The 22,081-nt window shown below is 36.0% G+C and overlaps 4 protein-coding genes and 2 pseudogenes across 7 annotated transcripts; 4 read left to right on the forward strand and 2 right to left on the reverse strand.

The window, feature by feature from the left end:
• The first annotated feature begins 887 nt into the window (after positions 1 to 887).
• On the forward strand, positions 888 to 2,486 carry LOC104708955 (L-type lectin-domain containing receptor kinase IV.2). Its single transcript, XM_010425611.2, has one exon. It carries the CDS (start codon positions 1,211 to 1,213, stop codon positions 2,273 to 2,275), a length of 1,065 nt encoding a protein of 354 aa, XP_010423913.1. The 5' UTR covers positions 888 to 1,210; the 3' UTR covers positions 2,276 to 2,486.
• A 338-nt stretch (positions 2,487 to 2,824) lies between these two features.
• On the reverse strand, positions 2,825 to 6,526 carry LOC104708954 (protein FRIABLE 1). The gene is made up of 8 exons (XM_010425610.2): positions 5,382 to 6,526; positions 4,808 to 4,877; positions 4,643 to 4,713; positions 4,473 to 4,561; positions 4,255 to 4,387; positions 3,915 to 4,147; positions 3,354 to 3,830; positions 2,825 to 3,277 (listed from the first exon to the last, which is right to left on the reverse strand). The coding sequence occupies exons 1-8, from the start codon at positions 5,937 to 5,939 to the stop codon at positions 3,022 to 3,024; spliced, it is 1,887 nt and encodes a 628-aa protein (XP_010423912.2). The 5' UTR covers positions 5,940 to 6,526; the 3' UTR covers positions 2,825 to 3,021.
• A 3,777-nt stretch (positions 6,527 to 10,303) lies between these two features.
• On the reverse strand, positions 10,304 to 12,954 carry LOC104708956 (uncharacterized). 2 transcript variants are annotated; one of them, XM_087460663.1, is made up of 2 exons: positions 12,637 to 12,954; positions 10,304 to 12,280 (listed from the first exon to the last, which is right to left on the reverse strand). In XM_087460663.1, exon 2 carries the CDS (start codon positions 12,191 to 12,193, stop codon positions 10,619 to 10,621), a length of 1,575 nt encoding a protein of 524 aa, XP_087316789.1. In that variant the 5' UTR covers positions 12,194 to 12,280; positions 12,637 to 12,954; the 3' UTR covers positions 10,304 to 10,618. The 2 variants fall into 2 exon arrangements, with proteins under 2 accessions (XP_087316789.1, XP_010423914.2); XM_010425612.3 differs by having other exon boundaries at positions 10,304 to 12,946.
• Positions 12,955 to 13,575: 621 nt separating this feature from the next.
• LOC104708957 (uncharacterized) lies at positions 13,576 to 17,590 on the forward strand (annotated as a pseudogene). The gene is made up of 6 exons (XR_015564574.1): positions 13,576 to 13,705; positions 13,845 to 14,012; positions 14,155 to 15,309; positions 15,688 to 16,359; positions 16,440 to 17,208; positions 17,302 to 17,590. The product of XR_015564574.1 is annotated as an uncharacterized LOC104708957 (transcript).
• Positions 17,591 to 17,959: 369 nt separating this feature from the next.
• Positions 17,960 to 19,611, forward strand: LOC104708958 (uncharacterized; annotated as a pseudogene). The gene is made up of 2 exons (XR_015564536.1): positions 17,960 to 19,218; positions 19,300 to 19,611. The product of XR_015564536.1 is annotated as an uncharacterized LOC104708958 (transcript).
• A 442-nt stretch (positions 19,612 to 20,053) lies between these two features.
• Positions 20,054 to 22,024, forward strand: LOC104709993 (uncharacterized). Its single transcript, XM_010426520.2, has 3 exons — positions 20,054 to 20,708; positions 20,812 to 21,540; positions 21,628 to 22,024. The coding sequence occupies exons 1-3, from the start codon at positions 20,076 to 20,078 to the stop codon at positions 21,781 to 21,783; spliced, it is 1,518 nt and encodes a 505-aa protein (XP_010424822.2). The 5' UTR covers positions 20,054 to 20,075; the 3' UTR covers positions 21,784 to 22,024.
• Positions 22,025 to 22,081: the final 57 nt, after the last annotated feature.

A 22,081-nucleotide genomic window follows, 5' to 3' on the forward strand; every position in this document is an offset into this window, starting at 1 on the left:
TGGATATATAGTTTTAAATAAACCATAGTTTTCAATAATTAATATTTTAGCATTAAGACACCGAATAACTACATACATATACAGTAGTTGGAAAAATCTAGAATTTTTTCTGAGCAGAGAATGTAAAGAAAAAAAAGACACTGTAAACCAATTTTCTAATAAGATAAACAAGATGCTGCCAAAGGAGAAGGTTCTTTTAAGAGTTGAAGTCACTCTCTTTCAACCTTGCAAGAGAGGTTCCAGTAACTGTGGTTTACTGGTTATATATATAGATTCGTCCTATGCAGCATATTGATAACGAGTTCTTTTTATACTATGGTTTTAATCATTGTACCATTTCGCATTAAATGAAACAAATACCGAAGCTTTGCCTATGCGAGCATTTTGAACTCAACGACGGACAAAGCCACTAGCATGTTGTTATATATATGGGCATTTCATTTTATCTTTTTTGTTCTTTAAATTCTTAATTTTGAACTTTTAAAGCATTTTGAAATAAATAAATTCGGTAACATAAACATAATCAGTGGTTGTCCACTAATTAACCCATTAAAATAATAAGAGAGGATACGAGATCCTTTTTAGATTCCATCTTCTTCTTTCCGCCAACAATTTCACCTTTATTATCTTAAACCCCACATTTTCCCTATTTCCTCTTTTCAATGGACAATACATATGATTTCTTTTGCACTATCCAAAATAAAAAAGGTTATGACCTAATCTTATTGTAACATCATAATTCTCGAATACGATGTTTTGATTTAACAATTGTCTTTACACCTATTGATTACATTTTGGATTTTTTAAAAAAATAGAAAGAGTGGGGTTAAGATGTCACAATCTAGAACATGGGGGCTATGAAAGAGAGAAGATAAAAGAAGTGGGTATAAGAACAGAGATCGCATTAATTAATTGATTTTTTTTTTTTTTTTTTTTACCTTACTCAGCAAACCACTGAGAAGTGTGTTTGAGAGCGAATCAAGGTTCCTCCAAAGAAGATGACTTTAATAATTCTTATTTAATTCCCTTCTCCTTCTCCTTCTCTTCAACCAAAATCCACACACTTCAATTAAAAAATAGAAACCCTAAATTCTTGAAAACTGGAACTCATTCAAGAATCCTAAATATTCCATCCAGAAGAAGAAGAGAAGACAAAAAAGGGAGCTCCTTTTACTTTGATTTCTTGAAGCTCAATCCCAGTTTCAGAGCTATGGCGGTGTTCAAAACCCTAGCTTTTCTGTTCGTTTTATGCTGCTTCGAGATTTACCAAACAATGGCTGCTGCAGATGCAAATCCCTCGTTTTTGTTTAATGGGTTTGTGAAATCTCCGAGCTTTGACGAGAATGTTGCTCTGTTTGGAGATTCGAAGCTTGTTGACGGCGGTCCATCGATTCAATTGACTGACTCAGTGAGTCGGAGTGAAGGGCGAGTCGTTTACAGGCAACCCATCAGACTGTTTCAAGGTAAAGAGAGAAACTTTTCCGGATCATTCTCCACTAGTTTCTCGTTTTCGATGTCTAATGAGATTGGTAGTGTCCTGGCTTTTGTAATGGTTCCAACTGGTTTGGATCTTAGGTCGTTTGATAGAAAGGGTAATAGTAACAGTTCCTCTGGTTTAGGGTTCTTATTGCAACACAAGGTTGTTGCTGTTGCGTTTGGTATCTCCAAGAAAGGGAATCGTGTAGGGATCTTAGTTGGTAGACCTGAATCTGGTAAAATTAGAAAGTTATCATCTTTAGGTGACCAATTCAATGGAGAGAAGAAATTGAATTGTTGGATTGATTATGAAGCGAGTTCAAAGAGAATAGAGGTTCGTGTGAGTCTATCTACTGCCTTGAAGCCGATCGATCCATTTGTCTCTTACTCAGTAGACTTGGCTAAGATATGGAGAGATGGGAAGTTCGTGGTTGGTTTAACCTCTGCAAATGGGAACTGTTCCAGGTCACATTATCTTCATTCATGGAGTTTTAAACTGAGACATCCTTCGATGAGGATTCATTCACAGCCGCTTGATCCAAATGAAGTTTCCATGACTGTTAAGGAGGGGAAGAAGACGGTAGAAGTTAAGGGTAAAAGCAGATGTATATGGAGAATGCTTGGTGCATTGGTTTTAGGTGCGGTTTGTGGAACTTTAGGTGCGATGTTAGCGTTATACCTTTGGACGATATGCGGTAATAGGCAGTCAATGGCGATAGTTCCTGAGGAATGTGCTAATGAAAAATCGGATATCGTTGTGATGAAAACAGATGCTGCTGAAGAAGAAGGGAAGAAGTAGTATCAGTATGATAAAGAGTTTGGTGGTCTTTTTTTAGAATGTTGTTTTTGTCTTTGTTGTTTGTAATGTAAATTCTGGTGTCCTTCTTCATCTTCTTCTGTTTGTTTTTTTGTTAGTTGCAGAATTGGTGAGATAAGTTTTCACATGTTAGAATCTTACAATATATGTATTAATTAAAAAATCTTGATTAATGTTAAATTGTCTTCTTCTACTTCTTCTTTGTTTTCTTACTCATTTGAGGACACAAAAGGAGACGTGAAGGTATTGAAGTAGGAGAGAGTTTGTTCCAAAAAAGAAAGCAAAGGTATTCTCGTGAATTCTACAAAATGCATTTATAATCAGTTGCCACTTTCAGACATTTTTCTCTGTGTCTTTTCTCTGTCTTGACCGATAAGAAAGTGAGAGGAGAGTAAAAGTGGAATGTGTAGTGTCTCCCGTGGTCCCCTTCCTCTCAATCTAGAGATTCATCATTGCTGTAAGCAGATTTCGAATTTAATTTTTCGAAGTCATTGCTTCTAATTAAGTGGGTTGAAATTGAATGTACTCATGTTTGCATAAGCAATGATTCGTATTTGGTAGCTGAGTTTACAAATCTTGCTTATATTTCTCTCTAATTTCCTACTACAGTTAGAATACTTAAATAAAAAACCCTAATCTACAATTGAACAGAAAAGAAAAACCAAAACTTGTGTGTTTCCCGTTGTGTATGTGCGTACAATGCAACGAATAGAAATCGATCTACCCTTTTATCTCAGAGATTGTGCTCGTAGACTTGGTCTTTCAAACCGGTTAAGGCCGGTTTGCTCCTCAGACGTTTCGCACAAGCAACCTGGAAGAGGGTTAGCATAGAAATTCTCCTCCAACTTTGGGCCTGCCTTTCCTGGCCGCCTAAGATACGGTGCTCCTACTCTATTCTGATGTAGTTTCTTAACCTTCGACGAGAAATCTTTCCAAGATATAAGTCCCGCATCGAGCCTATCAATCAATCTCACAAACCTTTTCCTGAAAAACCCAACCTAAAGTGTCAGTCTTAAGTACAGAAAAGGGTTTCTTTTCACACAAGAAAGATATAAAGTACCTATCGGGATTGATCGTTTTTCTAAACCCTTCGAATCTCCGGTGACCCTGAACCGCTTTCGCCATGTTTCCATCATAAGTATAAGCAAAAACATCGCTTTCGAGTGCTAAATTGTAATCAAGAGCAGCTAATCTGTTCTGGTAAGGTTTAATAGTCGAAAGCTCTTCCTCGGTGGCCAATGTGGAGTGAAAGAAAACGTTTGGGAACTCTTCGTGGAATGCAGTCATACTCTTCTGGCCGTAGATCTTTCCTGCAACAATGTAGATCTTCGTTGTCGAAGGAAACCCCATTGCCTTGAGGAACACAGCAGCTTCACGCGGCGTCATAGGGCAATTACCTTCAAGACGCCGTTCTGTACCGTTGATTACTTTTTCTTTCCAATGCGGAATACTATACCTCATCTTCTCAAGATCAACCGATTCTTCATGGGATAGACTGTGATTGCATCCGGTAAACGCCAACATGTCTTTCTCGTACCTATAAGGCAAAACTCGATTAATAGATGATTCTCAGCTTCATTCATTAGAAAGAAAGAGAGGGAGTAATAATGGTAACTTGTACCGCAAGTGAAGAGCAAGGTAGGGTTCGTTGTTTTCTCTGAGTCTTGAAGAGAGAACATTGCTTAGATTCTCTATTTCTTCAGAGTAACGAAGAGCTTCATAGTTTGCGTGACATCTAAGCCGCTGGATCGAAGGAGGTGGACTGTTGTTCGCTAGACGAGAATCAGTGTGATTAAATACAATCACCTTATGCTTCTTCAGTAACTTGGCGATTGAGTTTCTGTAATAACTCGACTGCCAGCAATAAAAACCATTACAGAGTTAGTTAAAATTGCTGAATAACAATGAGAAAACAGAGAAGTTAGAAAAAAAAAAGGAAAAAAAAAACAAAAAAGGTTTACCTTAGACCAGGACACAGGATTCTTTTCAAGAGGCTTAATGGAAGCAAATTCTTGAGGTAAATACTCGACAATTTGGACATCTTCTGCTAGTGCTTTGATGAAATGTTTCCAGTCAAAAATGTCCTTAAACGTGCTGAAAAGAGGATGAGCTTGATTAGTTTGTGATATGATGTTAAATTTGTGATGATGATGATGATGATGATGGTGGTTTAGTTTACCTTGGATCACTCCAGAAAGATGAATGGTCAAGAAACGGAAGAACAAGAGTTGCGTTCATGATTTTAGCGATAGCTACCATATCGCAAATCTGTAAAGAAGAAATAAAATGAGGATACGAGAAAATCTTTATCATGGAAACATTAAAGCAGAAGAAGAAAGAGAAACTTACACCAGTTCTCATCTGATTCAAACCACCATTGGCGTGAACAAGAAGGTACCCATTAGTTTTCTTGATTGGTTCTAAAGCCAAAAAAAAAACCGATTATTAGGTCTAAAGTTTCTCTTGTTTTTTTTTTTTACCCTGGAATTGAAGAGAAGAGTTGAGAAAACTTACTCTGGTTCTTAGGACGCGCCATGCATTTCTGATAGTTCCCAGTCTCTGGTTGATTCCAAATCTCTGGGATCTGTTTGGAAAAAAAGAAGCAAAATTAGTTCACAAAATGAAACGAGACACATGATTAATGATGAATAAGCCCAATGGGCCAACGTACACTAGTTAATCTTTAAAAGCTAATGTCATACTATGATTTAGCTAGTGTAAAAGTAGTACTATTGGATTAGTTATTAAAACAACTAAAATAAATTAAGTCAACCGCTAGAAAATTCAATGACGAATGGAGCAGACCCACGATGACTTCGTATTTGGTAATAAAATATATTTTTAACGAACTTTAGAAAAATCCTTCTACGAAAAACTAATCCACTTAATAAAGAAAATAGAAAAATTATTTGTATTTTTTTAAATTTAGATTCACCTCCGAATTTTTGTCGACACGAACAGAATCGTAAACATGGGTTCTGTTTTTTTTTTTTTTTTTTTTTTTTTTCCGGGAAAACAAAAAAAAAAACGCGGAAATAATAAAAACTTATTTTTGTTGTTGACTCTGTTTTATGAAATATGAACTTACCGATCTTGATTTTGGAAGGAGGACTTGGAAAGAACTGGATGATTCTTCTTCTCTAATGATCTTCTCAATCGTTGGTCTGGGATGTATAGAAACGACGAACTCATGTTTGTCCACGTGTCTTTGCCGTCGTCCGGAGATAGCAACGATGAGGAAGAAAGTGATGACGAGGATGGACAATAGAATTAGAATCAAACGGCCAAGATTTGTCGCCGATCTCATGTTACGACCAATCCCAGCCGTCCATTGAGATTTGTTCTCAACCATAAGCATCCACACGAGCCTGAATTTACGGAGAGACAGGAACCCGACGACGTAATTGTGGTGGGAACCACTTGGACAACACGACGACGATAACGATCCTCCTCCTCCTCCTCCGCCGCCGCAGCTCGTTGCGGTTTCTTCCTCTTCTGGGATGTAAACGACTGCGTTTCCTCCTCCTCCTCCTACTCCGACGGTGCAATGATCTTCTTGTGAATCAGCTACGCGCCGTCTTGTTGTTGTTGGCGCCGCCGGTAATTGGCTGCTGCTCGAAGGGTTTACCGGAATGCCGACTGACATGTGGCCACCGGGAAAGAACAGGGGAATTTTTTAAGAACGAATGAACAAAAAAAAATGATATTTAGGAATCAAATGATGTAATCTCTCTCTCTCTCTATTGTTTCTTCGTCTCTCTCTCTCTCACCCTTAAATATAACTTAGCGTGATCTCAGGCCGAGCAGACAAAAACAATCTCTCTCGTATTCTTTTTTTTTTTTTTTTTCCTCTCTCTTTCCTTCCCCGAATATATTTTGGGTCGAATTTATATATATGAGCTCTAAAGCTAAAAAGTCGTTTTGATTTTGTCTAATATAAAAGTCGTTTTATTTTTGTTTGTCGAATATAAAAGTCTTTTTATGCTTCTTTGTTATTTGGAGTTTTCTATAATTCACATGTAAAACTGTCCTTATACAACTACGAAACTTGCTACTAAAGTTCCTAGAAACCTTCACTATTTATTTGTAGAATTGGTTTTTTTCTTTTCTAGTTGTATATTAATGTTACATCTAAATGAGTATATATAATTTTTATCTAGTTGAGAAAAAGTAAAAAAGAAATGTACCAAGATAGTGTATATATATAGTTGTTTTCGTTGAGTCTCGAGATGTAAATGATAATTACAGATATTTATTTAATATCATCTATATTTTAATGATACTGGATTGGTTAATAATATTTGTTGTATTTGCCAAACTAGACACGTAGAATTTAGATAGCAATAAATTTGCATATTGATGATTTGTTTGATATATTAAATTCGCCATTTCTTACTACTTTAGATTTTGTTTTATTTTTTGAATTAAATATGCATAAGTCAATTGTTTGCACGTCGGCGAAAGATAAATACAGATTGTTTTGTAAAATATACTCCAACAAACAGTTTTCATTTTAAGTGAAATATCTTTATTTGATAAACATCTAGATTTAGTGAAAGATAATTATTGCGATATAAGTAAATCACCGTACCATAAAAATCATATCATAAAAACAAAAGAATCTTACTATTATTTCCAGTCATAACTACTCTTCTTCTTCTGTTGGATTCAGTAAACCGTATTTAGATATACTAAACCTACTGAAAATTTTGAACTCCGTATAAAACAGAATCGAATAGTAGTTGTAATGTATTTTTACTGTTTGAATTGTAAATCTAAACAGCGCTCAGTTTATATATCCAAAAGCGGGTTAAATTGGAGTATTCAAAGTCCTTCCACATTAAGTATGGATTTTAAATTCATCAGATTGTAAAATATTTATGTCAACGATCTTTTTTTAGGTTGAAGTGTTTTATTAACCAATACTGTGACTCACTAGATTAGCTTACGTAGAGACTGACCAATTCCATTAATAAAAGTATACATTAAAATAGCAAGTGTGTTTATGATGCAGTAAATTATCCTTATAGATCAGTAGCTTTACTAGCTAGTTAGTTTTGTTACTTTATTCAACAATTAGTTAGTTAGCCCGTCACACTACTTATCACGTATTTATTTTTTCCTTTCTAAGAACATAGTAGAAAAACTAAATCACTCTACGCTAGAGAGATTAGGTTACGTGTAGCTAATAATTAAACAGTTAATGTTTCTTTTCGTATACAGATCATACAGTTCCATATTATATAGTGACATTAATAAATCATAATCCGTTTGTCTCATAAGCAGTGTTCAAGAAAGCGGTCTAGGCGCTACGCATTCAGCAGACGCCTAGATGACCGCCTAAACCACTTAAAATTACATAAATTTTATTTTAATATTTATTTTAATTTTTAACTATATATAATAAAAATTATTAAGTTTTATATCTGTATTCGTAATTATAAACATTTATATGTTGTTAATATAACTTAAATAAATGTATATTTTTTTACTTTTGTTTATAATTTATAATTTTTTTAATTTTCTAACATATATATATAATGTTTTATGTTGTAAACGCCTAAACCGCCTAAAAACCGTATAGGCCCCGACTAATCGTTTTAGGCGCTAAGCGTTGGATCACCGTCCAGATACCGCATAACACTTTCCTGAACACTTCTTATAAGAGAGGTAAATTTTAAAAAATGAACGTTGTCATATATATTCCCTTGAAGAAAAATCGCTTGAAATGGTGCAGAAAATTTAAAAGATGAAGAAAGAAGAGTATGGCAAATATACATGTGAAAACAATATAAGTTATACAAACAATGATGGCCTTTATGTAAGTTCTGAGTATTAAAACCGAAAAGGCCTTTAGGATAAATTCGAACGTTCCTCGACTTCCCAAATCGCTTTGTCCTCTTCCTACGTCCCTTTTCTCTTGTTACTTTGTTAGATCTTTGATTAATATGATGCCCATACCGAATAACATTCAAATACTACTATACAAAAACTAAATGGACTAGTATACGATTTATTCCGTTTTTCATAGAGCTTTTTTTTTTTTTTTTTTACCAAGAGATCATAAGAACTGTATATTTGTTTATACCCTCCAACTATGTGCGAACTAAATAGGGGACGTGGCAGTTCCAAGATTCTCGATAACAAATAGACACGTCTGTAGAAGACTGACTTGTTTATTATACGTTTAAAAATATATACAACCCACTTAGTTTTGTAACCGTTGGAGTTCCATCAAGTTACATACAAAAATAATTATTATGATGAACCTTTTGAGATAGTAGTAGTATCAATATGGGATTACTTATTGAGATAGTAGTAGTATCACAGTTTTTGATTACTTATTTTACTTCTGAGCTCGAATTAGAATTCTATCGCTAAATAATGGTTAACCCGGTATAAATCATGGCTAGCTCAGATGCGTTTTGTGTCTAAAAGTTTAGACCTATATTAGAAAATAACTGATATAAATAGAATTTCGAACTCAAGTGATGGAAATCAACTAGTCATCTTCATGTACTTTGTAAAATAGACACATCTTTTTTTTTTTGTCTGATCACCACAAAACTTAAATAGCTGTTGCGTATATGTTTCATATACTAACACGAGAGCCCCAGCTTAAATTTGACGTGAATTATGAAAATAATTATACAATGTGGCTAAAATCCTTGACGTGTATTCTCATGAATATCCTAAATATAAAAAGACGTTTTGATGTAATAAACTTCTAAAGCTCATCGTAGGAAAACGTTATGTATAAGAAACTAATAAACATTAATATCCATCAACCCGTAATGTAGCATTTGAACTAAGATGGTAAAACAATTAAAAGCCAACCAAACAAATTACTTATCATTAATTAAAGTTTAGTGGAAGATTAATCCACAGTCTAACATTATTTTCTGGTGGTCCCAAGACCATATAAACACTCCGAACCGCGACCCACGTTCTCAAGACCACATAACACTCCGAACCGCGATCCACGTTCTCAAGACCATATGATTTTTTTGACTCATAAACCGATTCTCCAAAAGAAATGATGTATTTTTTTTTTTTTTTAATATTTAAAAAACAGACGAGGAAGTGGCGTTCTAACTCCGGTGACGTCAAAAACTCAAAAGGGACCAGACTCACTACCATTGGACTCTTGGTCGATATCATAACACGCTTTTAAAAATTGGACTTATGAGATGAGACTCAAAATTGACTGACTCATTCGCTAGAAGCAATTATATCGAGACAAACACAAACACATGTGTGAGTTATAAGTATGTAAATGTCAAAACGTGTTTAATATATTTTATTTTATATAGAAGGAATCATAGAAAGAGGTTGCGAGTGGGTGACCACGCGCCATTTAGGTGGAAGTCTCAAGTATCTCCACTTTTATATATTCGGGGAAGTCAGTGTCTCTCACCTACACCTGAAAACTAAGGTTCGTAGTTGGGATGGTTGTTGTTAGGGTTGGGAAATTCTATATATGTCATAATTCCGATTCTGAATACGTATCAAATTTTCGTGTATCACAAAGATATGCACAGTAATTGATTTATAATTGTTCATACAGCTCATTTTTTTTTAAAAATGTATCTAAATTAACTCATATACGGATGTCGGATAAAGCTACATATGTTATAATAATTAATAATTCTCATATACATTTGAATGTTTTAAAGTCCTTCAATGAATCTGACTTTTCAAAGTAGACGAAATTTCAAAAGTATTTCTAAAATTATTCTTTTTTCTTAAAAATGATTGAAAGTAGAATATGTTTTTGTCTGCTATCTATACAATACAACTCACGTCTGCTAGATAAAGAACTAACGCGTACGGAGTGTTATTCTTGTTCTCCGCCAGGACCGTCCCCACCGACACCGCCGACATGTCGTTTTAGCCGCAGCACATTTTTTTTAGTTTTACTTTTCAATTTGATTATAACCATTCTTGATTCTTCCATCGTACATATGTTGTTGTACTACGAGAATGATTAAAAGTTTAAACAAACAACCATGACACCAAAGTTTTAACTTTCATATATTTACTTATGTTATGTATTGATACAAAAAGATTTGACTAAGTACGTAAAACAAAATTTGGGAATTCCCAAAAAAAAAGGAATGCTATGAATAACTAAAATGATGGATTACAAGAAACTGAGGTCTAATATGAAATGTTATAAAAAGTACGGGGACCATTTTGCTATTCAAGAAAATCAATTTCCTTGTGCTTCTGCAGCAACACTCACTACTACCTCTGGTCCTTTGACCAAAACGCATCGATGTCAACTCAATATCGTAGAGTAATCGCCACTGAGCTCAGCAAGATTCAGAATTGATCATCAGGGGAGAATCCTCTCAGCAACATCTCATCGTGAAACCTAAATGCCTCTGTTAAGTTATCTTGAGAAACAAATCCATTGATCAGAGAAGAGTACGTTGACCTATCAGGTTCTACACCTCTTTCGATCATCTTCCGCAGCACAACCTCTGCTTCTTTCATTTGATTTTGTCTACAAAACCCATGTAAGATCGAATTGTATGTAAAGACATCAGGCACTACTAATCCTCCTTGCTTCTCCTCCATCTTCTTCACCAAACCAAAAGCTTTGCTCATGTTTTCTTCTTTGACAAAACCGTATATCAGTGTGTTGTAACTGATGCAATCCGGCACAAATCCTTCTGAGATCATCTTCTCCAAAAAGCTTTCTCCATCTGAGGCATTACCAGAGCGGCAATATCCTTTTATCATAGAGTTACATATCATGACCGTTGGCTTTATACTTTTACTGATCATTTCATCCCAAACTCGAAATGCCTCAGAAAGATGGCCTTTACTGCACAAAGCGTTAACCATAATGCTGTAAGATATTGGAGTGGGAAGTATCTCTCTTGATACCATATCTGCCCATATCTCTTTCGCTGTGTCGATATCGCCTACCTTACCAAACCCATCTAACAGTGTGTTGTATGTCACAACATCGAATTTGATTCTCTTTTCCTTCATCTTTTTGAAAAGCTCCATTGCGTTTTGCAGATTTCCGAGCTTACAGTGTCCATCAATCAGTATGGTTAAAGTGTAAGAATCTGGAAACAAACCCCTTTCGGTCATTTCGTTGAACAATTTATCAGCTTCCCTCAACATTTTCCTCTTGCATAACCCATTCAAAATGGTGTTGTAGGTCACAACATCCATAGCACAACCCTGCCGAAGCATTTCATCTCTCAAATTCATAGCTTCAGAGATCATACCTTTTTTACAATACCCTTGGATAAGAATGGTGTAGATCACATTGTCAGGAACCAGACCAGCATCCTTCACACTGTTAAAATACACTAACGCCTTGTCGAGATTTCCACTCCTAGCAAAAAGACTCATCATCGAGCTAAAGCAAACCAAATCCGGAACAATATCCCTAGATCTCATATCACTGAAAATCTTCTCCGTTTCGACTGCATCTCCCTTCTTACATGCCTCCATAAGCAACGATCTGTAGGTAGTGGAGTCAGGACTCAACCCGGATCTCAACATCTCAGCGAAAACTTCCTTGGCTCTCCCGTATTTCCCATGCTTACACAGTCCATTTATCACAGTATTATAAGTATAAACACCAGGACTAAACCCTTTGCTCGGCATAGCATTCATCAACTCAAATGCCTCTTCCATGAGACCTTTACTAGAGTAAGCGCTAATCAATGTATTATATGTTACAATATCCGGATAAACTCCCTTCTCTTGCACTTCCGACAAAAAAGTTCCAATTTTTTCCATTTTACCATCTTTGCACAGAGCATTAACCATGATATTGAGAGTATAAACATTAATACCAACACCACTCCGAGAAATCTCCTGATAAACTCCCCAAGCCAATTCAACCCACCCGACCCTCACCAAGCTTCCCATAAGAGCATTACAAGCATCGATGGAAACAGTATAACCTTTGCTTCTCAGCAATGTAAAAGCCTCATGTGCTTCTCTAAGCTTTCTAGCCTGCACATAAGTCCTAATCAACAAATCGAAAACCGAATCATTCGAACCACAAGTACTATACGTAGAAACCAAGGCATTCACAATCTCTGCCCTAGAAACACCACTCCTCCTAATCATCCTAAGGACACAACTCTGAGCATCAGATAATCTCCCACTTCTCACCAGAACATGAATCATTGCGCTTAAAGACAAAGACGTATGCTTGAAATTCGGAAAATTAAACCCTAATTGATAAATAAACCTTTGACCTAGACTCAAATCATTGCGGCAGCGGTACAAAACCTCAACGACGGTTAAAGGGTTTAATCGAATTAGCTGATTTCTTAACGAAGCCGCATTATTATTATTGTTGTTACCTTGCTTCAAACTGAAACAAATCTTCTCCACCAAGAACGAATCTGAATCTGAAGACGAAGTTGAAGAAGAGGAGGGTTCGAATTCGGGAGAGGGTGATGAAGATGTTGTCAAGGTTTTGAGAGGTTTGAATCGAGTGAGAGGGTCTTTTACGCGGGAGATTCTGAAAGGTATTATCCGGTGAACAACCATTTTTATAAGAGAGTGACTCAATTTGATTTCGACTGAGGGGAAATAAAAAATTGAAACTTTGAAAGCTCTCAGTTTGGTCTCTTGCTTCACTTGAATTTCTGGTAATGTTCTTCTTACTCTTCTTTCAGGGAAGAACCAGCAAAGCGACGCCGTTATTGTGGCTCTCAATAGGGTTTGAATTTGGACCCATAAAAGCCCATACATCAATTGAAATAAAATTACTGTATACTTTTAAATTATTAATTAAAATCAAAATGGTGGTGTAAACCAAAGCCCAATAGCGAAGCCCATACGCAAGCCCTTCACTGCATTGTAGCTCTCTCGCACCAGACGTGATGTGACGTCGACGTGTCTACATGGATGGAACATCTCGCTGTAGAAGAAGAGACGAGTAAGGAGAGTTTACGTAATATTCATTAGAGAAAAAAAAAAAAAAAAAGAGAGGAAATTAATCACATCGGTAACAAAACAATTACCTTTTTTTTTCTTAAAGTAAGAGAGTTGCGTTGAGTAATTTTTTTGGGGTTCATTTGTTTCCTTTATTTTTTAATTTGTTATTAGTAACGGTAACAATGATATTACTATTATTATTATACAAAACAATACTACTTTTATTACATATACATTATAAGTAAATAAATGAATAAAAGGAAACTGATCACAACGGTAACAAAAAAAATTACCTTTTTTTAAGCAAGAGAGATGCGCGTTGTGTAATTTATATCAACGAGTCCGACTTGTTTCCTTTTGTTATCTGTTTTTGAATTTGATAACAAGGTCAAGGAGAAGTCTCTTCTCTGATGCTTATTATATGTACTATACCACCATCGTCGTTCGTATTTTCTCTGTTTTTCATATCTACAGCAGACTACAAACACGGTACACCATCTTCTTTCTAATCTCTGATCTTCTCTTCCATATTTTTTCGTCGTCTGTATAGAATCAATCCTCTCTTACATATGCCTACTTCTTCCAATTCGTAACAATGATATATATTCTTGTTTTTTATATTTTGCAGAACGATTCGTTTTACGTAATGGATTCTGCGACTGCAAACAGGCTTAGGGTTTCCACAAGTACGTTTGGGGTCATCATCTCAGCCTGCTTCACGTCGTGTCTCCAGTTCAATGACGAACCTTCTCCTTATTCTTACCGGATCCTTCCTCCCCTGTTCTTGCTACCTACGGTGAGTTTTTTTTTTTTTTTTACTAATACATTAAACTTCTCCCTGATAATTTAATTTGTTGGAAACATGTATAGATCTTAGTAATTAGTACTAAATATTATGTGTTTTATGATTGATTTAATCTCAGGTTTTTCTTTTACAGAAAAACGTGAATGAATGAGATGATGATGATGGTGGTGAAGGATTCAAAAGCTGCTTTGGTGTAAACTGTACAGTCAAAAGCACAACTAGCTAACCTAGTTCCTTATTTTACGGTGGAATCAAAAATTCGAAATCTTCCTAGTCTACTCTAATAACTGCGCCAAGAGGCCGCCGTCCTCATGACATGACATGGGTACTCTTCCAGAGCTTACAATTACAACAATCTCCTTCCTCAAATCTCGGGTTCCCAAATCCACTACTTCTCTCCTTGCAACCCCATGAAAATACTGAGGTCAATTTCTATCCCATCTTAATTTTAATATTTGTCCCTAATATTCTTTTCCCAGATTTTATTTATTTATTATTATTATTATAATTCATCATTAAAATCTATGGAAAAACTTATTTACAGATCATAATAGAAACTTGAATTAAAATTTGCAATAGGATGTGAAACTAACCGGATTTTGGATCCTGTCATTCGACATAGTCATTGATCATTAGAGATTTCATAAGTCCAATTTGTATTCACATTGTTATGTTAATTTAGCATTCAAGCTCCTATTATGATTTGTAAATAAGTTATTTTCATAGATTTTAGTGGTTTTTAAAAATATACAAAAAATATTAGAATGCTAAATCAACAAAATGATGTGAGAACTAATTAGATTTTGGATCCCGTCATTTGACGTAGTCATTGATCGTTAGAGATTCCATAAGTTCAATCTGTTTTCGCATTGTTAAGTTCATTTAGCATTCAAATTTTTATTATGTAAAAAAGAAAGTTTTTTTTGTTTTTGTTTTAAATGGATTTAAAATTTTTTTAAAAAATATATATATTAAAATGCTAATAAATCTACAAATGAGAGAGGTTTAAGAAGAATATTATTAATCTATCAATCTTGTTAAAACATCATGGTCACTCTGGTATCTTCAATATTTTCTTAAATTATTAAAATTTGAACGGTTTAAGTTAAACCATTTCTTTTCAATTAAGCCGGTTAATTAACAATAGAAAAAACCTTATTGTATATATATGTTCCCGCTCGAGTGTTCATCACTGTTTACAAACCCTAAAACTGCCTATTGAGATCGAAGAGAATCGCCCAAATCACTGTCAAATCATAACCAAAGAGGAAGATATTTAGCTAAAAAGGTACAATCTTTCGTTTCCCTCTTTCACTCTTGTTGGATTTTCTCGAGAATCTACAACCGCATGTTTTTTTCCCCCAGGAATTGATCTGTTTTTCCTCTGTTTCTAATCGAAACAAACTCGTTCTTGTTTTGCGACATTAGTCTTACGTTTCTGTTAATTGTTTAGTCTTATTGTGATTTTACTTTTTAGCACATATAATAAACAGAACCCTCCTTGTTCGTTTTCGCTTCTGTTCATAATCTATCAGGTCAAAGATTTGTTTTTTTTTGGTAAAGATCTTACCTTTTTAACTGTTTTAATACGAATTTTGTCTCTCAATCATGCCTCTGATTTTGGGGACTATCTTGATTGATTGATTTTGAAATGTATTCAATGCAGATTCTGTAATCGAAACATGTCAGGTGATTTGGAGAACTCGGTGATAAATTTGAAACTACTCATAGATGAAGAGAAGAACAAAGTTGTATTCGCTGAGTCCGGTATAGATTTCGTCGATATACTTTTGAGCTTTTCGACTTTGCCTTTGGGAACAATCGTTAGATTGCTGGAGATGCATCAGAAGTCACATTCAGTAGCCATTGGTTGTTTCAACAACATCTATGGAAGTGTTGTGAGTATGGGCATGAAGCATTTCAGTACTGAAGCTTGCAAGCAAATGCTTTTGTATCCTGGGAGTTTGAATCAGGAGAAATGTCAAAAGGTTAAGCTGAGGGTAGATGATTCCGAGGCTACCAAGTGTTTCATGTGCCCTATGTTTGTGAGAAGCGGACAATGTAGCAAAGGGTATAGCAACTTTAATACCTCGAGGTGTATCTGTGGGAATTTGATGGATGAAGTGATTCAGTTTCAAGGAGAAAGTGGCCCAGGAAGCGTAGGAAAAGGTGTTGAAGAAGGTGGAGTATTTGTGAAGAGTGGTCATACTTCATTCATCATCACTGATGATTTGAAAGTGCAAGTTAACTCTGTTGGGTCAACACTTAATGTTCTTAAAGATCTTGGCTATGCAGATTGCGATAAGTTGAGATGATTCTCCAGGTTAATCTCCAAGAGGTTTATGTATGTTTCTTCTTCTACTACTACTAGACTTTAATCCTCCATGTTCTTAAGCCAGTTTCTTCTATGTGGTTTAGGTAGCGACTTTGCTGGAGTGTATGTTCACATCGGATACTCCATTGAGCGATACATTTCTGAAAAAGAAAAGTACACGTGGTATGAAGAGGACTCATAAAACGCAGAGTCCATCTCCCAGTGAAGATAGAGAGGAAGAAGCATCAAAAGGTGATCAAACGATAACGCTGAATGCATATATGTCAGGAAAGTGGAAGGGAACATTCTGTATGTTGAATGTGGTGAAGACTTTGTTGATCTTCTCTTCTCTTTTCTTGCTATGCCTCTTGAATATGTATGGGAAATCTCGGGCAGCGGAGTCACCCTTGGATGCATTGAAAACTTGAGCAAAAGCTTTAAGGAATTGAGTGTTGATGATTCCGGTTCAGCTTTTAAATGTGTTCTTCCTCATTACTACAAGTGTCAGAAGCAGCTTCTAAGTGAGGTTGTCACAACCCATCAGCCACCAACTTATTACCGCTTTGTATCCTTCTCTGTGGATCATTTCAGAGAGTACTGTTTGTCTGAAAACTCTGGTAAGCGACTAGTGTATGACTAGGATAAACTCGTTCCTGTGACTTCGATAGATCCGAAAACAGAAGGCAATGAGACTGGTGAATCGAGTGGATTTGTGAAGAGAGGGACAAAGTTCATGGTGACAGATGATCTGATCATTACTCCTTCCAACTCAACCTCAACCATTGGATTCTTAAAGGAGAAACATTCAAGGATAGAAACATTCAAGGACTTGATGATGTCGAAATCCGAGTGATCAATATGACAAAAGAAGAGGTATAAAGCTTGTCAAAAAGATCTTGTTTGATTGATTTCAACATACGTATGATCCAAATAACGCATTCAAGGATCCTATATATGTATTTGCAGGCCATTAGATTACTGGGAGCTTCAATGGTGACATGCACTGCCTTAAGCACTAGCCTGCTAGCTATAGAATCAGCTTCAACAAGTGCTCCTCAAAGCCGGTTTTTTAAGAAACCAAAACTTGAGACCGAGACAGACTTAGCTAGATCTGATCACTAGGGAATCTTTTTGTTTAGCTAGTTTTTTTTTGGGGACATCGACTTTGTCTAATCTGACTGTTTCCGTTACTCTTTATTTTTCAGTTTAGCTACTTTCTCATACTGTTTTTTTGTTGGCAAGATGTTGAAGTTAGTTTGAGAAAAGGGTTCTATTTGCAAATTAAATAAGTATCGGGGCTATCTTTAAAAACATCATAAAACGTGTGACCAATTTAGTTAAAAAAAAAAAAAAAAAAGAGTTACAGGAGACGAATCAGGTACAGTCTCTTTCAGTTTTAAGAAGGTGTTAAGTGATGCAATAGAGGAAAAGTGAGTTGATTCAAAATTCAAACCTTTTGGGAATTAGTGATTCAATGGAAATGGTTGAAGGATTGATTTTGATTTTATTGAATCAACAATTCCCAAAAGTTTTTTGGAAGTGTTTAGAATCTCTTTGGGAGAAAAGAGGAAAAGTGATTAAGGGGAAGCTCAAAGGTTTGCTTTTTAATGGTTCTTGGGTGACTCAAAGTGTTTCGGCTCTTAGGTATTGATGCACAATTAGTTTAAAGACCGATGGAGCCTTCGGGATTGAATACGAAGTTAGATCCTATACTTGTGTCTCAAAGGTTTTGATTTTCCTCGTTGATATTGTTGATGGCTGAAGTTTCAGAAGACCCCAAGTTTACTTTGAGACTTTTAATCGATGAAGAGAAGAACAAGGTCTTTTTGGCTGAGGCTGGTAGAGATTTTGTCGATGTACTCTTCAGTTTTCTGACGCTACCGATGGGCACCATTGTCAGATTGATCGAGAAGCATCGAGAATCTGAGGATATTGGTTGCTAAAAACAACCTCTACAAAAGCGTTGCGGAGATGGGGATTAACAATTTTGAGACTGAAGCTTGTCAAGAGATGTTGCTTAATCCAAGGAGTGTGAAGGAGATCCATTGCAAAAGGCTTAAGCTCAACATCAACCCTGTTGATGATCTCAACTACTTTAAATGCTCTTCGTTCTCATCCTGCGACGCCTGCAGTAAGTTTAGCGGCTCTGAGTGCGTCTGTGGAAAGTTGATGGACCAGAAAATTGAATTGTCTGAAGAAGATCAAGTAGCAGGTGGTGGAAGCATACAAAGTCAACATGATGTGAGGGACATACAGAAGCTTTTGAGTCCAGGTGTGAAGGTAAAAACAGATGATTATGAAACAGAATTTACTTTGGAGTTGGATGCAATAGTAAGGAAGCAGGACATGAAGGTTTTATATGTTGAATGTGGAGAAGACTTTGTTGATCTTCTCTTCACTTTCCTGGCTGTCCCTCTGGAATTTGTATGTGATATCAATTTAGGGTGCATTGGAAATCTCCGCAGAAGCTTCAAAGACTTGAGTGTTGTTGATCAAACAGCTTCCAAATGCGTGCTTCCTTATTACTATAAATGTCAGAAGCAGTTTTCTGGCATCACCACTGAAGAACCACCGGTTTACTACCGTTACAGGAATTCCAATCCTCGCCAACCGGACTATAGTTTGACCACAGATCCTGATAGGACTCTGCTCTATCGTAAGGACAGACTAGTTCCTGTGACTTTGATTGATCCAAAATCTCGTGGTAAAGATCATTCAGAGAATGGTAGTGGGTTTGGGAAGAGAGGAACAAGGTTTACAGTTACAGATGATCTGATTATCACTCCTAGGAATTCCTTAAGCACATCTATTTGCCTTCTGAAGAAGTTGCAGATTCAGGCGGATGATCTGGAGGTGCAAGTAATTAGCATCCGTGAAGCCGAGGTTACATTTTTTTCCTTTCTCAAGTTATACAATTTTACTTGCTCTCCCTTGAATTCTTGACTAACTTTGTATCTAAATCAGGCAATGAGTCTGATGAGAGCTTCTTTGTTGACATCCTCTGCTTTGAACTCTGCTTTTTCGAACTTGATTGTGAAGAAGGTCAAGAAAGAGACTTGAAGGAACAGAGGTCCTCATCAGTTGCTTAGTGCTTCTTTATTATGATCTGAAAAGACATATTTTAATACATGATCTTGAACTATTTAAACTCCACTATTGTTCTATCTTTTCAATTTCTGCTGGTTTTCCTTTGGTTTTTTTTGTAGACTTGAAACTTAGTTTATGTTGAACACAGATCAATGTTTTCAAGTCAAAATTTGAGTCTTTTTAGTTCTACCAATCAGTTTGATGCACGTTAACAGTCTTGTCCCAACAAAACAACGTACACTAGATGTTTTGTAATGGGAATAAACTTGCGTACGTGAGTTTTCATTTCGATCTGTAATTGTTCTCCTTCTCTTGTTAAAATTTGATTAGAAAAGAGGAAAAGTAGAGCTTTTTATTGACTTTAGTTTTGTAAATGGGTTAATTAAAAAATTAAACAATTACAGGTCGTTTTTAAAAATTCAGAAAACTAAGATAACGTTTTACGAGGTTCAACTGTTCAAGCGATTGACAAGCGTTAAGGGTTGTTTGACAATCTGTAATTGTTCTCCTTCTCGTGTTGTTATAGGTAATCTAGATATGTTATTCCCATTCCAAATCATGTGAATCTGAATGTAAGTGTCTTCTAATTGTGTGGGTCAAAGAGAAAGCCTTAAGGGTTGTTTTTTCGTAGGTTATCATTCGTCTGATCTACAATGGCTCAGGAGGGTCGTAAGGAACCAACGGTTAGTTTGAGACTTATCATTGATGAAGAGAAAAACAAGGTCGTCTTAGCTGAGGCTGTTAAAGATTTTGTTCAAGTTCTCTTCACATTTTTGACACTGCCAATGGGAACAATCGTCAGATTGCTTGAGGAGCATCAAGACTCTGAGCCAGTTACTGTTGGATGTCTTAGCAACCTTTATAGAAGTGTTGTGGACATGAAAATCGATGATTTTGAGACTGAAGCTTGTAAGCAGATGTTGCTGTATCCCAAGAACATTAGGGAAGCTCGATACATAAACTTTAAGCTCAACATAGACCCTACTGAGAGATTCAAGTGCTTTGGGTGCCTATTTTTCCGTATCTGTAGAATGTCCAGTAATTTTGACACGTCCCTATGTAAGTGCGGAGAGGTGATGAATGAGGAGATAAGTTTCTCACAATATGAAGATAGCATGCAAAATGATGTCGGTGGAGTGTTTAGCAGAGACAAGTCGTTTATCATAACCGACGACTTGACTCTGACGGATGACTCTACTAGTTCTTTCTTGCAAACACTCAAAGATATTGGTTGTACTGATGTTAGTAAGCTGAGAGAAGAGGTTCTCCATATCGGTCTCAAAGAGGTTGTCTTTCTCTCTTACTTAAATCTTCCATGTTTTTGTTAATCGCTTAGCTTTACAACGTGTTTAAGATCTCTGGCCGTATTATGTCTTGATCCTGATATAGGCTATGACGTTGCTGCAATGTTTATTCACCTCAAGTGCACCTTTGACGGATACTTTCTTGAAGAATCAAAGTTCACACGTAATGAGGAAGATTTATAGAAAGCCGAGTCCATGCATGGAGGATAAAGGAGATAAAGCAGAACCAGACGAAGTCATAACTTTTGATGCAATCGTAAGGAGACAGGACATGAAGATTTTGTACGTTGAGTGCGGTGAAGACTTTGTTGATCTTCTTTTCACTTTTCTCGCCATTCCTCTGGAATCTACGTGGGAAATCTCAGGCAACAATATCACATTAGGTCGAATTGGGAACTTGTGCAGAAGCTTCAAAGACTTGAATGCTAATGAGGGGACTGAAGTGTCGTCAACAACATCCGAATGTATGCTTCCGTATTATTACAGGTGCAAGAAACAGTTGCTCAATATCAGAACTCCTACACCAAGACTTTACTTAAGCCGGAGTTATGACTGGACACTATCTTATTCTCGAAGCTTTGTTTTGACTACAAAACGTAATAGCGAGCGCATGAGTTTTGTGGATCCAAAATCTGATTTCTGTGATCGGTCAAAAGATGGTAAAGGGTTTGTGAAGAGAGGGACAAAGTTTACTGTGTCAGATGATCTGATCGTAACACCTAAGAACTCCAGCTCAACCTTTTCTGTATTGAAGATGTTTCGAATTCACACAGATGATTTGGAGGTGCAAGCAATTACAATCAGCAATGCAGAGGTAAAAAACTTGTTGTATAAACTAAACCACTTTCTTTTTCTTTTTTTACCTACAAAATTATGATTATTTGTACTCCACCAATATCAGGCTTTGAATCTGTTGAGTGCTTCATTGGTGACATCCTCTGCTTTGAGCTCTGCTTTTGGGAATTTGATTATGAAGAAACCGAAGGAAGAGAAAGTTTCATGGAACCCCGTTTTAAAGAAACCAAAAGTAGAAACACAAAGGTGGAGAGAGCCCTGAGCTACTACTGATTGTTGAACTTAATTTCAGATTTTTTCAAAAATCCACATTGTTTAAAGGGTTGCTAGAATTGTTTGCTAGAGAATCCTTCGGTTTTGGACAATGTGAATTTTTTCAATCTTTCTGGAGACTTAGTTTATTTTGTTAAAAAATCTTCCTTCTGAGAATATATTTGAGCAGAACTTTTAAATTTTCTCTTATTGTAAAATAACTACAGAGTTATTTTCAAGAAAATAATAAACTCCTCTGTCCAGTTTAGTAAATATATCTCAGTCAGCGAGAAAATCAAGGTTTCTTG

The sequence above is a fragment of the Camelina sativa genome, chromosome 8, assembly GCF_030686135.1.
Source record: "Camelina sativa cultivar CO46 ecotype springtype chromosome 8, ASM3068613v1".
Taxonomy (NCBI): domain Eukaryota; kingdom Viridiplantae; phylum Streptophyta; class Magnoliopsida; order Brassicales; family Brassicaceae; genus Camelina; species Camelina sativa.